The 16,786-nt window shown below is 46.0% G+C and overlaps 3 protein-coding genes across 6 annotated transcripts in view; 2 read left to right on the top strand and 1 right to left on the bottom strand.

Annotated features, from left to right (window-relative positions):
• Nucleotides 1-11,953, top strand: part of ATAD2 (ATPase family AAA domain containing 2) — a 56,100-nt gene extending 44,147 nt beyond the window's left edge. For 2 of the 3 annotated variants that reach the window (XM_063299639.1, XM_063299638.1), the window contains one exon: nt 597-1,246. In XM_063299639.1, the coding sequence (XP_063155709.1) occupies nt 597-644 (48 nt within the window). In that variant the 3' untranslated portion in view covers nt 645-1,246. Of the gene's footprint in view, nt 1-596; nt 1,247-11,939 lie in introns of those variants that run through there. The other variant, XR_010067674.1, reaches the window with a different exon arrangement.
• The window catches only part of ZHX2 (zinc fingers and homeoboxes 2), a 193,475-nt gene that overhangs the window by 49,896 nt on the left and 126,793 nt on the right, over nt 1-16,786 (bottom strand). The gene's annotated exons all lie outside the window — the stretch shown is intronic.
• On the top strand, nt 3,726-15,152 carry ZHX1 (zinc fingers and homeoboxes 1). 2 transcript variants are annotated; one of them, XM_063299643.1, is made up of 4 exons: nt 3,726-3,883; nt 5,452-5,603; nt 7,405-7,552; nt 11,225-15,152. In XM_063299643.1, the coding sequence occupies exon 4, from the start codon at nt 11,451-11,453 to the stop codon at nt 14,046-14,048; it is 2,598 nt and encodes an 865-aa protein (XP_063155713.1). In that variant the 5' UTR covers nt 3,726-3,883; nt 5,452-5,603; nt 7,405-7,552; nt 11,225-11,450; the 3' UTR covers nt 14,049-15,152. The 2 variants fall into 2 exon arrangements, with proteins under 2 accessions (XP_063155713.1, XP_063155712.1); XM_063299642.1 differs by lacking the exon at nt 7,405-7,552.

The raw sequence follows: 16,786 nt of genomic DNA, 5'->3' as shown, positions 1-16,786 counted from the left end.
GCAGTCTGGCTCTCCTTACGGGTATTAGCTTAGCTTCCGCCGCAACAAACTGTCCGTAGCTTTAAATCATCAATGAGAGCCAATGCTTTTAAATGAAGATGCTCTAATTCTTATACCCTTATACCTCTGTGCAATATTTTGTCAATATATCTAAAGATTACAAATATATACATAATTCAATACAAGGAAATAAATGGTTCTAATACCTCTTAGGGCACAATCCAATATTGTGTTCTATGAAAAGAAATTCCAGCTATGGCTTGTTATCTGGCAAACAAGCCAGGGAGCCCTTCCTTTGTGGCTTGTTTCGCCAAATGTTGGAAGGGCCACACTGAAGTGAGTAAGCTAATTCATGCTAGGCCAAAATTCTTCAGAATTCTAACTTCACATGAAATGCAGATGCTGGCAATTCTGTATTTATTAGGTAAGAAAGGAATCTGTCCTTGAATGGTAATTCAAGATAATGACTGCTTGCCGCGCAGAAGTTCTACAATATAAACTACAATTCAAAACTATATTTCAACAATAGAAGGTAGTTACAAAACTTATTGAAATGCTTTTTGATTCTACTTATGCATTCTCTTTTCCATTTTCAGGCAATGACAAGAGAAATTACAGCCTTCAATTCTGTGTATGAAATGTAATTTGAAATCCTATTGGAAGTTAATGGGAGACCAAATATTACATATACACAGTAGATTTTATCTAATGTAGCGTTTCTTTATTTTTACCCATATGGAACAGAAACCCTAGCCTTCTAATATGTTGAGAACAAGTATTAAAGAAGGCAGGTGGTTGTGCTGGTGTGCCTGAGAGCCTTCCTCCAGCATGCTTGGTTTTTCCTCCTTTGTAAACCTGAGCCTCTCCCAACTATCGGGATCTAATGTGTTGGAAAAGAAACAGCCTGATCTGTCAAGCTACTTGTGTGCAGAGGATGTTGATCTTTTGAAAAATAAATTTCCTGTAAATTGAATAAAAATACATCTTAATTTATCCCAATGTTCTTCAATCAAATCATGTATATATGTTGAATTGCAGGTGATATTTTGATGTATCATCACATTGCTTTGACCAGTGATAGATATATTTGATTCTAGTAGCTCAAATTTCAAACAGCATCCATGTTTTTATTGCACTAATTTTAGTGTTGATACAGTTTGTATAATCTCTTTAGTGCTCCAAATGTTATGTAATATATAAATTTGTTAAAATTTTAATGGGCAAAATAAATTACTCTTGATACTAATTGTGGATGGCATTTTTTTAAATTACATATAATAGATACAACCCTAGCCCCAAATCTCATTTGTTGAAAGAGGTTAGAATACACCCCTGTTCCTAGACTGGCACTGAGTAGCTCCACTGGGTGGGTGGTGATGCCCATTGAGAGCTCTCTGCATACCTGTTGCCTGGTGGGGCTCCCTGCAGGTGGCTCACCAGGGGTGGGAGTAACGGGATTCATGGAATTAACTGTTACTCCACTCCGTACTACTCGGATTTTCACTGGAAAAAGGGGGCCTCCTGTTGCTTTCTCTCTGAAATTTCCACCATGGAGGATAAGGGCATAACAGATGTGATCCCAGATGTTGGGAGGCTGTGAAAGTCACCCAGGAGCCATTGCTGAAAAGACTAGAGAAGCTTTCTCCTCCAGTAGAGTGACCCTAGCCCTCAGTCGCCTGTCACCTCCAAAACGTTTCAAGGTTTATCTTGAACTGTAGCCTCTGCATAACTGATTTTGCCCTCTGCTGCTAGGAGGGCTGATTTCTAGTCAGCTGGGATCTGCAACTTTGGATATTAGGACAGGGAGAGAAAAGCAGGAGTGAGTTAGTAAAAAGCTCTTGAACTGCTTTTATAACCTAGGGCATTAAAAGAGCACAATGTATATATGAAGTATGTTTAGAGTATATAAATCAAATTCCTCTTATATTCTAATCTGAGATAACTAGGAAAGAGATCTTGGGGTTGCATGGATAGGAAAAGGAGAACCACTGAAAATGCCACAATTGGGATCATCCCAGATGAGAAAAGTGCCAATATTATAATGCCTTCAACATTCACAAAGAAGTATGGCTGGATTTGCACGTTAACCCAAAGCCAAGCAAAGAACATGGCTCAGCAGATCCGTACATCCAGTCCAGGAGCTGGAGATTGGCTTGTCTAAGTGAGCCTTCATGTTTTAGCTGGAACATTCCCAGAGCCTCTGACACTGTATTCACGTCAGTAATTTTAAAAATGTAAAGATTGATGTGTAACAACGCAATCCAGACCGCATCTAGAATGAGCGGTAGGTCCTTTGTGCCACGAATGGCTTGCAGGAGAGTTGAATTTTTTTTCCAGACCCTGCTGTTCTTTCGTTGTCTTTTAAATAGTTTTAATATTATATTTGCTCCCCAAAGCTGTGATGAAGTCAGCCTTATAAAATGTAACAAATATAAAACTTGTGTAACATGCAGACGATAACAAACGGAATGGCTTAGGTCAGAGTTTTTCCCTTTTAGTGCAAACCACGGTGTATGAATGTACACCCTCCCTCTCTGTGAAGATAACTATATATATATAGAGAGAGGAGAAGATAACTAGGTCCGACTCTCATACTTTGGGCACATCGTCTTGAAAAGGACATCGTGTTTGGTCAAGTCGAGGGCCAGCGGAAAAGAGGAAGACCTTCAATGCGATGGATTGATACAATTACCGCAACAATGGATGCAAACACGAACGGTCAGGCATATGGCGCAAGACCGAACAGCATTTGTTACTCGTAGGGCCGCCGTGAGTCCTAAACGACTCCACGGCAACTAACAACAAGGACAAGGGCGTACGGTGAAACTGGACAGAGCTTTTTGTCCTAAACGCAGGAGGAGACCTCCAGTCTGAGGCTCTTCAGTGGAGCTGGCCGCAAAATCCCCAGAACCGGACGCCCGGAGCGAGGAGGAAGAAGCGGCGCCCCGCAAGGAGGGAGCAAGTTCCTTCCTATCCGAGCAGGCATCGCCTTCCGCAGAAGGGGGCTCGCGGACCCGGGGCGCAAAAGCGCAGTCGACCGCTACACATAGCGTGAAATACGACTCAGCTTCTCTCTTTTAAGGATCGCCCGAATTTCCTCAGCCCCGAGCTGGAAGCTCTCCTAAAGGCCGGGCAGAGCGGGCTTCCAGACCGCTTTGAATCGCTGCCCTGCTTTTTACGGGACGGCTCTGAGCCTCCCCTTCGTTTGCGAGTGGAAAGAACGCGAGTGGGCAGCGACGGGCGCCGCAGATGCTCGGCAGAAATCCTCAAGGGCGCAGAACGACCCGCTCCTCCACTTCGCGTTCCCTTTCCGCTCCAGCCCAGCCAAGCGCCGCTGCGGCCAATCAGGCGTCGGCTTGCCTTTGGGCCGGTTTGCTAACGGGGAGGCGGTGACCCCACCCACTGCCTCGCTCCCCATGCTCGGGGAGGGGAGTGGGGGGAGATAGAGACGCCCGCAGAGCGGGGCTGGCTCCGCCCCGCCGCTGTTCCAGCCCGGCCGCGCCGCCGGGTTGTGCATAGCGGGATGCCGAGAGCCACTCGCCGCCGCTTGCAGCGCTCGCTCGCTCTCTCGCTCGCTCCCTGCCTCCCTGTTTCATAAAACATAGGCATTTCATAGATCCCGACGCGCGCGGATCTCGCCGAGGATTGCATTTCGCTCTGGAAGCTGAATGGAAAAAGTGAATCGGGAAAGTGGGCTTTTAGCAAGCAACCCCCCCTCCAAAAAGGGAGGAAAAGAAAGTGCTGGAGTCTAGTTCAAAGTTCACAAAGCATCACCACCCCCTCCCCCCAAAAAGTGCAGTAGATTTTTTTTTTAATGCAAGATGGCGGACTTTCAGTGAACAGGGACAACCCGAGGGCTAAAGCAGCCTGCGAACATTGCAAGGTAGGGCTTTTCGGAATCACCTCTCGCGTTGTGCTTGGGCGAAGCCCGGTCGTCGGAAGAGGGTCCCCTGGGGCGCCAGCTAGCCCGCGGGCTGAAGAATGGAGAGGGAAGGAAGAAGCCGTGCCCGCCTTTCCCTCCACACAAACAGCCCCGGGTCTTGAAGCCGAGGGTCTGGGCGAGGTGGCTCTCCTTCTCCGAGAGGATCCTCCGAGCCGAGGTCACTCGGGGAGCAGCGGGGGAGGAGGGAAGGGCGGCACCCCCCCGTTTTCTGCCAAGGGTCCCCCTTTCGCTGGGCTGAGTTGGGAACCCGGGTGGGAAAAGAGGAGTGTTTTTCCCCAATAGGGGGAGAATTTAGCGGCAGGAAAACGGGCACCGGAGGGATCGGTCCCTTCGGAAGCGGTTTGGAGAGAGAAGAGTCGGCCTTTGGAAAGCCAAACGTTTGGGGGCCTCTGATAAACCCGCTGCCTCTATTGTTTGCTCTGTTTGTCGGGGCAGGTTGTGTTCTGCTTTTATGATGATTCAGCGGGTGTTGGGAAACTGGCAGGACGAAGGTGGCAGGCAAAATGCGGGCCTTCTGGAAGAAAGGAAGAACTAACTCATTTGGGAAATGTTCCGACCACGTTGGGCTTTTTCAAGGAGGTCGCCCCGACGTGCACCGATACATTGTACAATGGGTTGGCTTGGCCAACCCCAACTGTGTGTCTCCGCCGCTACAGCAAATGTAGCCGCTGCAGCTTAGCTGCCCTCTGCCAGATAGATTGGCCGTCAAGGAGAGGAATCGCTGGGTAGGTGGGAGGTGGGTGAGTTCGACCCCCGGGCTGGAGGGGAGGTGAACAGGCTCTAATAAATGGAGTGCAGTTTCCCTGAACTTTTCCCCCAAGACTGTGTAGGGAAGGATTTCCCCAAGCTCAGTCAGGACTTGGAGCTGGGTTTCCCACCTCTAACTCTCTAATCCTGGGGTTCCTGATAGGACCACTCCTCTTTGGACATCCACCTGTCTCTGTGCTCTGTGTGACTCATTTGTTAAAATTTGCATTTAAAAAAAAAAGGTACATGGGAATCTGGCCTCCTGCAAAAGCCACTAGCATCCATATTTTCAAGGCTGCCTGTGGCACACAGATGTTTAGAATATTGATCCTGATAGAAATCAGTGCTTGGTTTGGAAAGGTCCCCACCAACCTAAGGGGGGGGAACATAGGCAGGCTGGGGTGCTGGAGATTATCTGGCCCATCCAGTACAACTTCACCAGCCTCCCTCCTAGAAAGGAAGTGTTTTATAAATGGCCACAATCCCCATGGCAACCATGGAGACTGTAGAGTTAAAGTATAACTGGGGTGGAAATTTTAAGTTTTTGGTTGCTGTAGAGATGCACAAGAGGGTGGAGTGCTGTAAATCCTGTCTGCTTTGGGCTCTCTGTCCAGTCCCCGTGTCTCTGGATGCCAGAAAGCTTCCCCATAAATTAGGGGGACATGGTTTGCTCTTCCTGCACTGCCAAGTTGTGTTTCATGGACTTGCTCTAGCCTTGTTGTTCTATTTATCAGACAAGTGTATGCCATTTTGTTTTTCAGACCAAACTATTATCACTGTGTGATAGATGATGTTCCTCCTTCCATCCCAAGGACTGATGGATATAAAGAGTTGGAGTCTTGGAGAGACTTAAATCAAGCACATAAGTGCAGAAAATTCTAGGTACCTGGAAGAATATCTGAACTCATGATAGGTACTCTTGTGCTACAACTAGTTTATGGTGGGGGGAGGGGTTAGTGCTGTGTTGGATAAAGTCAGCAAAAATCATTTTCATCCCACATTCTTCCTCTCTCTTCCCGTCTCATCTCCTCCCTGTCTTCATTTCTGTCTTCAAGAACCAGGGCTAAATAAAGGCCACAATTGGCCCTATGACTAGAACAATGTTTCTCAACCTTACCAACTTTAAGAGGTCTAGACTTCAACTCCTAGAATTCCCCAGCCAGTCTTGCAGGCTGGGGAATTCTGGGAGTTGAAGTCCAGACCTCTTAAAGTTGCCAAGGTTGAGAAACACTGGACTAGAAGGTTGCTTATAATTAAGAAAGATAATCTAGCATGGTTTTCCTGAGTGGGTAGTAGTGTTGACTCAAGGCCATGGTGGGTCCTGCATCTGCCCCAACATTGAACTTAGATGGCATTGGTACATTGGTGTTTATGCACACCGGCCTAAAACATCAACACAGAAGCTATTTCTTGTGCATGTGTGCAAAGCAAGAAGTACACACTCAAGGAAGGATGCATACCTACAGAAACACCCTCTCACAGACCCTTTTGTTACCTCAACTCCAGTAGCCAAATAAGACAGGAGAACAAAACCGTTTGCATCGAGAGGCTGATCTGGCCCAAGGCCTCCTGCTGCCTGAAATACACTAAGAAATCCCACTCACTTGCTGGAGAATCCTCTGTCTCTTAGCCAAACTCCATCACAGAGTAAAAATGGGAGGCCCCTGATCTCTTGGAGGAGAAGCAGCATATGCTTACCATAAGATATTTCTGAAAATGAACAGACATAAGTAGTGTAGTACTACATATATTATTAATGGTTTAAGATTTGTATTCTTAATACATGCATGGGCAACTCACTGCCATGTATTCCCACATTTATGAGCATACAGTAGAGATAAGACAGATTTTAAACCCATTTGGAAATTGAACTTGTGCAGACCCTGGGAAAGTGATTTTTGAAGGCCAGGAACAACTTCTCTAATCTATCTATATACAACTAAAACTCTTGTGTCTGTTTTATACTTTGTAACCTTTAAATGGGCAAAACAGTACATTATAGGGCAACAATTTTTGAACCAAGGTACCTCAAATGGGCTAACTTAAAGAATGTATCCAAAATCCGGGACCCATGACTTCTGTGGAATACAAATTTGGCAATTTTATAAAACAATTTATGACATAAAAATGATCATAAAGCATTTTATGACATAATACAAAATGTCATAAAGCATTTCCTGTGGTCAACTCCTGATGTTTGACTGTGTTATACAGTTGAACATGGGCTACTTTCAGGGCAGGTATGTCTGAATAAGTCCCTGAATTTTTAAGAACCTTTCCAGTATATTAGAAGCTCGGCCATTGTTGAAGGCTTTGAGGAATCTGGTAAGGAAAGATCTCTGAAACAATGATCCAACGAGTCACGGGTTGTCTAGTTGATAGTACAAATGCTTAAAAAGACAGTATCTTACTTTCATTTTCTCCAGCCGAATGTCTCCCTTTTCTGCATGATCATCAGCTTAGAGGAACTAAAGTGAATCTATCCATCTATACTCAGAATGAGTTCCTGGAGGGGAAACAGTGTTAGGTTTTTCTTTTAGAAACAACAAAAGAGTCTTGTGGCCCTTTAAAGACTAACAAATATATTGTGGTACAGGTAGTCCTCATTTAGTGACCACAATTGGAACTGACAACTTGGTTGTTAAGTGAAGCAATTGCTAAGTGAAACCGCAACTGTGCCTATGATCTTACTTCAGTTTTCCTTTGCTTTACAGATCTGCAAAGGTGGTAAATGCAAGGATTGGTCGCAAAGTTATTTTTTCATCACTGCTGTAACTGTGAATGGTCGCTAAACGAGGACTACCTGTATAAGTTTTCAGAGACTACACCCACTTCTTCAGGTGCAAGTGCTGCTGAATTCAGGTAAATGTGTGTAGGATTCAGCCTTAGCCACAAACCTTGATAATTTACTTAGAAAAAAGCCCCATTATGGTAAGATTTCTGTTACATAAATAGGAATTTATCTGCCTCGTGTGGCGCAGAGTGGTAGGCGGCAGCATTGCAACCGAAACTTTCCTCACAACCCAAGTTCTATCCCAGCAGAAGCTGGATTTTCGGGGAGCTGGCTCAGGTCAACTCAGCCTTCCATCCTTCTGAGCTTGCTGGGGAAAAGGTAATTATGACTGGGAAAGGCAATGGCAAACCGCCCTGCTATAGTCTGCCAAGAAAACGTCGTGAAAGCGGCATCCCCCCAAAGGGTCAGACATGACTCGGTGCTTGCACAGGGGACCTTTCACCTTTCACAAAGAGGAATTTACCCCATAAATACTCTTCATCTTACTCCACCACCTGATTTCCTTCATTAGGATTGCTTTAAATGCCGATTTCATGGCTTCCTCTTCCATTTTTCTGAAGAAAAAGGAAGAAAAGATAAATACAAAGTGCCAAGTAGACTAAACTATAAGAGCATCCTGCCCTTCAGCAGTAGAAGCATGACAGTGGTATACTTAAAAGGCCTCAGCCCCAATGCCAATTTTAATACAGATAATCCTCATTTAATTACTGTAATTGGGACTGGCAACTCCATCACTAAGTGACACGGTCATAAAGCAAAACATCACATGACCATGCCAACTTATGACAGTTCCGACAGTAGTCTAAGCAAATCATCCGCGGTCATTAAGCACCATGTCATGTGACTCCGACTTGCGACCTCCTGTCAGCCTCCACATTGACTTTGCTGGTCAGAAGCTGGCTGTGAAGGTTGCAAACGATCATGTGACTGCAGAGACGCTGTGACCATCGCAAATGCACGGTGGTTGCCGAGTGCCCAAATCACAATCATGTGACCGTGGGGATGCTGCGACGGCTGCACCTTCGAGGACTGGTCATAAGTCTCCTTTTTCAGTGCCGTTGTAACTTTGAAAGGTTGCTGAATGAGTAGTCGATAAGTGAGGACTAGCTGTATGGATTAAGTGGTGGGGTTTATTTGCCTTGGTACGATTAGGCGGAAACTGGGAGTTGTTTAAAAGTTGTTTACAAACAGAAGAAATAAGTTGAGTTAGAAAAGCTATTAGCTGGGATCATAGCTCCTTCCTGTGGCTTTGGGCTGGATCTGCTATTGGCTACAGCAGTTCCAGCTGTGCTAAAATGCGGAATTGTTCACTTGTTTTCTTGCTTCAGTAAACTGATCCAGAAGGACAGAGTAAAAATTGGCTTCCAAAGATCGGAGAAGTTGTTTTTGCAGACGTAAGGTTCCTTAGGGGCAGCAGCAGCTCGCAGATAGTTATTCACAACTTCCTGGACTAAACCCATCTGAAACAATGACAGCAGGTTCTTTTCTTACATAAAGGCTGTACATAAGGCCAGCTTATTATATTATCTCAATCTTATTAAGGGAAACCACTGCTTCAGAGAATTCCAGAGAGGAACTACATGAACACTCAAACACACTCCAGAGCAGTGTTTCTCAACCTTGGCCATGTTAAGATGTGTGGACTTCAACTCCCAGAATTCTCCATCCAGCATGGCTGGCTGGAGAATTCTGGGAGTTGAAGTCCACACATCTTAATGTAGTCAAGGTTGAGAAACACTGCTCCAGAGCATTGCACAGCCCTATTTCCCAGGCAGGGACTTTTAGGCAACGGTGAAGCGGTTCTATTTTGAAATCCTTAGAAGGCATTCCTCCTGCATAGTGGCTTAGAATGAAGGACATAATGATCTGCCATTGTGCAGTTTGTCCATCTAGCAGAGTCCCACGTGGTCCGATGACAACACTTCTGGGACTCCAGTAAGACGGATGCATTTTCCTATCATGTGTAACCTGATCTCTCTTGAAAATTAGAGAAACGATTGAAAACAAGACTTCGGGGTTTTTTGCATGTATGCACTCATGGTATGGGCTTATGGTTGAGTATGTGCCTTAATAGAAGAAAGTACCGGATTGGGGGAAAACGCAGGGAAGCTGAAGCAAGGATTCTGCATCCAGTCTTAGGATCACCTTAGCTAGGCTAGTTAAGATTCAGGCTTCCCCAAAGATGTGCACTGTTAAGTTCTTTGGAGGCACACGTTGAATGCCAGACGGAAATCACCCCTACAACTTAATCAGGATTTTTTTTTTCTTTTTTCTTTTCTTGTGCTTGATCAGACATAATGAAAACTGTTTACAGGCCATAGAATAGCAGAGAGATTAGTCCTTAATTAAAATCAAATTATGTCATGTTTGCTAATATGCCATGTTCTACTTTATTGGAGCTTTGTCCGATCCTCAAAGGAGTCTTCTGATCATTGCTCAATCCTTTTTAAGCCAAGGAATTGTAGCTGTGTGCGCAGAAGGCCCTTGGCTCAATCAACCTTTGGTGGCTTCAGTTAGAATCTCATTGGGCAACACATGATGGAAAGACAACTAGTTTGGAAGCTGTTGCAGTCACAGTAGACAAATAATTGATTGCTCAGTCTGGCTTGGTGGGAGGTTGTTCCTGTCCTTCAGTTTCAGAGATTGATAGATGTATGCATGTAGGCATGTATGTATGTACGTATGTATGTATTTTCATCCATTCAGTTGTGTCCGATTCTCTGAGACTGTCTGGACAAGTTCCTGCAGTTTTCTTGGCAAGGTTTTTCAGAAGTGGGTTGCCCTTGCCTCCTTCTTAGGGCTGAGAGGGAGTGACTGGCCCAAGGTTACCCAGCTGGCTTTGTGCCTAACGTGGGACTAGAACTCACGGTCTCCCAGTTTCCGCCTGATGCCTTAACCACTACACCAAACTGGCTTTCATATCCAGATGGGAGATTCCACAGAATGTTGAGGAGAATGATAAGGCTAAGATCCTGTGGGACTTCCAGATCCTGACAGACAGGCAGGTACTGGACAATCAACCAGACATCATGGTAGTAGGCAAGGACCAGAAGACAGCGGTGGTGATATAGTGGTGCCAAGTGACAGCAACATGAGAAAGAAGGAGCATGAGAAGCTGGAGAAGTACCAGGGCCTGAAGGAGGAACTAGAGAGGATGTGGAAAGTGAAGGCCAAAGTGGTCCCAATGGTGGTAGGGGCACTCGGGGCTGTGACCCCCAAGCTGGGAGAGTGGCTCCAACAGATCCCAGGAGCAACATCAGAGCTCTCTGTCCAGAAGAGTGCAGTGCTGGGAACAGCTAAGATACCAGAACCCCCAAACTCCCAGGTAGAGGACCCGAGGTTGAGGAAGACACACACCACCCTTAGGGGTGAGAAGGGAATTTATTTTATAATATTAAAATATATATTATATATAGATGTATTCCAAGTGCAGGGTTTTAGCCCAGGCCCGCAAATCTAGTGCCACACCATGTTGAACCATAGCCCGTTACTTGACAATTTCATTTTTTAACCACTTGCTGGAATGTCATTAAAGATGATACACAATGATGGGGACAATTATGACAGGAAGCCTACTGAAGCCTTGGTCAGTCACATAGCTAATGAGCTGTACCAAGCTCATGACATAACCCAGTTTCTTCAGGATTTCCAGTACTTCTGCGTGATTCATTCAAATGCATTTGGCTTCATATAATGGAAACAACTCATCCCCCCTTTTTTTTCTTTTTTTTTAAATCCAGGGAGCATGGATTAATGTTAAGAACTTGCTGCTCATTGCCTTCTCCTTTGGACTGCAAGTTGTTGTCTTACTGAATTGCACTATGGACATGCTGCTGAGGGGCGAAATTGGGAGAAGCCAACATGCCAGGCTGTAGAGCCAGAAGCCCATGACCTGATAGGCCTCTGGAAAGCTTGAAGGGTTGGAATTGAATTGGTTTGGCGTGTTGCCTTTCCACCGGAGAGGAAATGGCGAGCAAACGAAAATCCACTGTCCCCTGCATGGTCCTGGCGAGAGAGCTGGATCCAGAAGTAGAAGCAGTGTCTGATGCTGATGAAGGGTTGCCTGTGGTTACATCTGCAGGAAGCGTGTCCAGTGATGAGGACTCTCCAGAATGTGTAGATTCTGACAGTCAGTCGAATAAAAAAGTTGAAGGCGGCTATGAATGCAAATACTGTACTTTTCAGACTCCCGATTTAAATATGTTTACTTTCCACGTGGATTCTGAGCATCCCAACGTTGTTTTAAGTTCATCGTATGTCTGCCTCGAATGCAAATTTGTTACCAAAAGGTATGATGTGCTTTCAGAACATAACACGAAGTACCATCCCGGAGAGGAAAACTTCAAACTGACCATGGTAAAACGCAACAACCAAACCATATTTGAGCAAACGGTGAACGATCTTACTTTCGATGGGAGTTTTGTCCAAGAGGAGAAAGCAGAAGAAGAATTGGAGGGTTCCGAGAGCCCCTTGACAGGCATCTCAATCAGCAAAACCCCCATTATGAAAATGATGAAAAATAAGAATGAAGCCAAGCGAATTGTTGTTTTCCACAATGCGGCGGAAGATGGTCCTGCAGAAGAAAAAGATGCTGACTCTGACATGGAGTGTGAGGAAGTAGTAGAAAAAGGAGGCCCTGCGGGTTCGGATGCCAATCCAGCTAATTCCTTAGCTGCGGAAGCCGCCAGCCCTGTTGTGAACCCAGCAGCAGTGATTCAGCCTGCTCAGGTGATCACCACCCTGGCATCTCCCCCGACTTCTAATTTAATTTCTAAAGTCTTGATCCCTATTAACAGCATCCCAGCCTACAACACTGCTTTGGATAACAACCCTCTCTTGCAAAACACGTACAATAAATTTCCATATCCGACTGCCTCAGAAATCACGCTCCTGGCTACGCAGGCTAAGTATACTGAGGAGCAAATCAAAATCTGGTTCTCTGCCCAGCGTTTGAAACATGGGGTGAGCTGGACGCCAGAGGAGGTGGAGGAGGCAAGAAGGAAGCAGTTTAACGGCACGGTGCACACCGTCCCTCAGACCATTACGGTTATTCCAGCACACATTTCGGCGGCTAACAATGGCCTGCCTTCCATTCTGCAGACGTGCCAAATTGTGGGCCAGCCAGGCCTCGTCCTTACACAAGTCGCGGGAACCGGGGCACTCCCAGTGACGGCCCCCATTGCGTTGACCATGGCGGGAGTCCCAAATCCCGCCCAGCTGCAGAAAGCCCAGGGCCAAGCGACACAGCCTGTTCCCGAAGGCAAACAGGCAGCTGCTGTCCCAGCACCCCAGCTTACGAAATCAGAGGTGGTGGCTGCCACCGCCACCACCAACATCGACACGGTCGCCGTCCGGGCAAAGAAGACGAAGGAGCAGCTGACAGAATTAAAAGTTAGCTACCTTAAAAGTCACTTTCCTCTCGATTCAGAGATAATCAGGCTCATGGAAACCACCGGCTTGACGAAAGGGGAGATTAAAAAGTGGTTCAGCGATACCAGATATAATCAGAGGAATTCAAAGCACAATTATTACAATCATCAGAACAGTGATTCCTGCACTATCGTTATTGACTCCAGTGACGAAACCAGCGAACCCGCCCCACTGGCCCAGCCGCAGCAGAAGCAGCCCTGTGCCGCCTCGGATTTGAGCTCTCCGAAGTTCAAAGACAAGACTGCGGAGCAACTTAAAGTCCTCCAGGACAGCTTCCGCAACAGTCCTTCTCTCGCTGAGGACGAACTGAACAGGATAAGCTTAGAAACCAAGCTGAGCAGGGAAGAGATAGAGGCTTGGTTTGCAGAACAGAAGAAATTGGGTGCTTCCCCGGAAGAATGTGAGGAATTGAACGCGGGTCATTCCGAGAGTCAGAAGGATGTGGCTGCAGCAGAAACCTCTGGAGGTGAAGGCTCTGGAGCCCAGAAGGCCGGAAAGCAGACCAAAAAGTCACCGGAACAGTTGCACATGCTCAAAATGTCATTCGTTCGAACTCAGTGGCCTTCTTCGGAGGAATACGATAAGTTGGCCAAAGAAACGGGCCTTCCTCGGACAGAGATTGTGAGTTGGTTTGGGGATACGCGTTACGCCTGGAAAAACGGGGGCTTGAAATGGTACTACTACTACCAAGGGAACAGTGCAAACTGTGTGAATGGTCAAGGCCATTCCAGGCGGAGGGGGAGGGGCAGGCCCAAGGGGAGGGGGAGGGGACGGCCGCGCGGGCGGCTGACGTCCAGCAAAAGGATCAAGCCCTGGGACCAAGCCCCCGTCATCAAGTTTAAAACTGGAAAAGCAATCCTCAAGGATTATTACCTGAAACACAAGTTTCTTAATGAGCAGGACCTTGACGAACTGGTTGCAAAATCACACATGGGCTACGAGCAGGTCAGGGAATGGTTTGGGGACCGGCAGAGACGAGCTGATCTTGGCCTTGAGCTCTTTGATGAGGAAGAGGAGGAAGAGGTGCTGGAAGACCAGGAGGATGAAGAGGACGAGGATGAGGAAGAAACAGATGATAGTGACAACTGGGAGCCGCCACGGCACGTTAGGCGTAGATTGTCAAAATCAGACTGACCTGAATGTCCTTGGGATTGTCGGAACATGATCTTGCCATGTGATTGACCTTGCCAAGTGATTGGTGCTGGCCCTCTACTACTAGCCATTGTCTACTTTGAATTTGCTCCACCTTGAAGGCGGAATTGAGTGGTTGATATGCATCAAATGCACACTTGTTCCTTGTTGAGCAGGAATGGAAAAACAAGTCTGGGACTTGGAACTACAGAGTCTTCAGAAATTTAACTGTTGGCCATACTCTGCTGATAGGGGCTCACTTAAGGGACTATGTGCTCAATTGCCTTATGTTCGTTTCCAAAAATCCTGTAAAGAAAGGAATGCGTTTTTTAGAAAATGATATCCTCTTTTGCAGAAGGAGAATTGCCACGAGATGAAAAAATGTGCTCACCGTGTCCCTGTTGCTAAGCTGCATGTCAGTTTCCCTATCCTCCGAAAGTAAGAGTGGCTTCATAAGAAACTTCAGGTACCTGAAAAGGTGTCCCACAGAAGAGAATTGAGAGTTGTTCTCTATCTTCTCAGCATGCAGGACGCTAAATAATGGATTTCAGTTACAGGAAGACAGATTCTGGTGGAATGTTGTGGGATTTAAAAAAAACACTTCCTAAGATAAGAGCTGTTCACTATTTATCCAGAGAGGTGATGGGCTTTCCCTCACTGGGCACGTTGAAACTGAGACTAAACCATCATCTGTTGGAGTTGCTCTGATTGGGATTCCTACCCTGAGAAGGTGGCTGGCCTCAGTGGCCCCTGAGTCTAGGAAAAGAAGATGATTTGGGGAGAAAGGATATCAAAGGAGGGAAACCATGGAGGGGTGAGAGTTGCTTGAGGTCTTTGAGTTTTTTTAAGGAAATTAGAGGAAAGGAATATCTTTGTTACATACAGAGCCTGTGTCCTAGGTTTACAGAACTCATCTTGAATGTGTCTCTCTAGCTATGTTCAGGGAATTTGGGTCCGAAGTATGTTTTTATATTAAAACTAATCCGTGTATATCATATTTAAATACTAGATAACAATTAATGCAGCCAATACCAAAACCTTGGCTTTGATTGTGCAATTCTTTTTCCTCTCAACCTATCAAAGTAAAGAATCGTTTTCAGAGAACAACCCACGTTTCCCCTAAAGTTCTGCACAATGGTTTCTTTAATGGAAGGAGCAGGGCTGAGAGGTCACCAAAGGGGCTTTGTTGAAAGCAGGAGTCATGACATTTTTTGCCCTCATGGTGCCTTTAATTGCCTTCTCCCACCTCCATGTATCAAGACTCTTTGGACGGTTGGTCCTCCCAGGCAGTAGAACTTGGATCTGGTGTCCCTCCTAGGAGGAGAGTATGGAGGCAGTGATGCTGACCAAGCAGAAAACAACCCATGAATCACAGGTTCCTACCTAGCCATTTCCAGCTGGGCATCTCAATTTCCTGCTCAGAAGGTATCTGCCAGCTTAGATAGAATGATCCCATCTTTAGCATTCCAAAATTCCATCCTTATAATTTCTCCGCACCACAAGAAGATTGGAAGGTGCTAAATGCCGGGTTGGGATTGAACCAGGTTAGCAGGCTGACCGTTGGCAGTGATCCTCCAATCTCAGCAGGTCAAGATTCCCTCTATTAACCAGATGGCAATGAGGCACTTGCCTGGCTAAGCCTTTGGTTCCAAACCAGTTTTTTTTTTTTAAGAAATGGCCATAATCTTAAGAAACCTTGTATCCAAATGCAAAGCCTTGCAAGATTGCATGGTGTTCCCCTGCCGTTTCTGCAATCTCATGCAAGATCTCGCCCCAAAATGGCGGCCCTACCCTCAGTGGCACCTGCAGGGGGAGGGGGGAAGTGGGGGCAGACTGACAAAAGCTGGGTTGAAGCATCGCAACATAAACCCTCTCTCTCTTCTTTGGGTGTCCCAACCTGCAAAAGGAGAGGCGGTTGCAGTGTGATGTAACCGCACTGCTTTTGTCATCCTGATTTAAACAGCAAGAACCTACAAAAGTTGCTGCCTAACTTATGATGGGGTTTGGTCATAATTGGGCATAATTTAAGAGTCGGTAAGCAGCTCAGCTGGTTTTACAAGCTCTGGACTTGCAGATTCACGGACAGCAATCAAGCTGCCAAGAGCAAAGGAAAGGGAAATACGTCCTTTCAGTCAAAAGACTAATACTGTAAATCAGTGTTTCTCAACCTTGGCAACTTTAAGACGTGTGGACTCCAACTCCCAGAATTCCCCAGCCAGCCATGCACAGAGCGGGAATCCACAGCTCAGTCCAGGAGCACACTTAGCAGGGGTGTCCAGTCAGCCATGTGGCCTGGGAACTTGAGATTTATAGCACACATTGACCAGCGGAAAGTAAAAACAACCGATTCCTGTAAGATTTTTTTGACAGAGATCCAGCATGGGAAAACTTAAAATACAGTAGTGACATTTCCTGCTATTCTGGCTTTAGTGTATTGCTCAATCATTCACACAGTTCATGCAATTCACCATTGCTTAATCCACCTTCCTTTGCAGTTACTAGCTCATGCGATTTGATTTCTGCAACTTGTTTAACAGGCCTTTATCATAATGAGGTAATTAAATTAATTTTTTATGCAATACAGTTGCACCTACTCCCTTTTGGGGTGGTTTTTGACTGAAGCTTTTCTCCCCAATGTGTTTTAATCTAATTGGGGAAATTCGTTTTAGGGGATTCAGTATGAATATTGACAGCTGTGTTTTCCCCAGATTTTGGAAGGGTCAACTTCAAAACTGTGTGTT

Source organism: Candoia aspera, chromosome 3, assembly GCF_035149785.1.
Source record: "Candoia aspera isolate rCanAsp1 chromosome 3, rCanAsp1.hap2, whole genome shotgun sequence".
Classification (NCBI taxonomy): Eukaryota; Metazoa; Chordata; class Lepidosauria; order Squamata; family Boidae; genus Candoia; species Candoia aspera.
This window is presented reverse-complemented; position numbering and strand designations above follow the sequence as displayed.

Excerpts from the sequence above, each read along its gene's own strand:
- ZHX1 (XM_063299642.1), top strand. The coding sequence starts at position 11,451 with ATGGCGAGCAAACGAAAATCCACTGTCCCCTGCATGGTCCTGGCGAGA.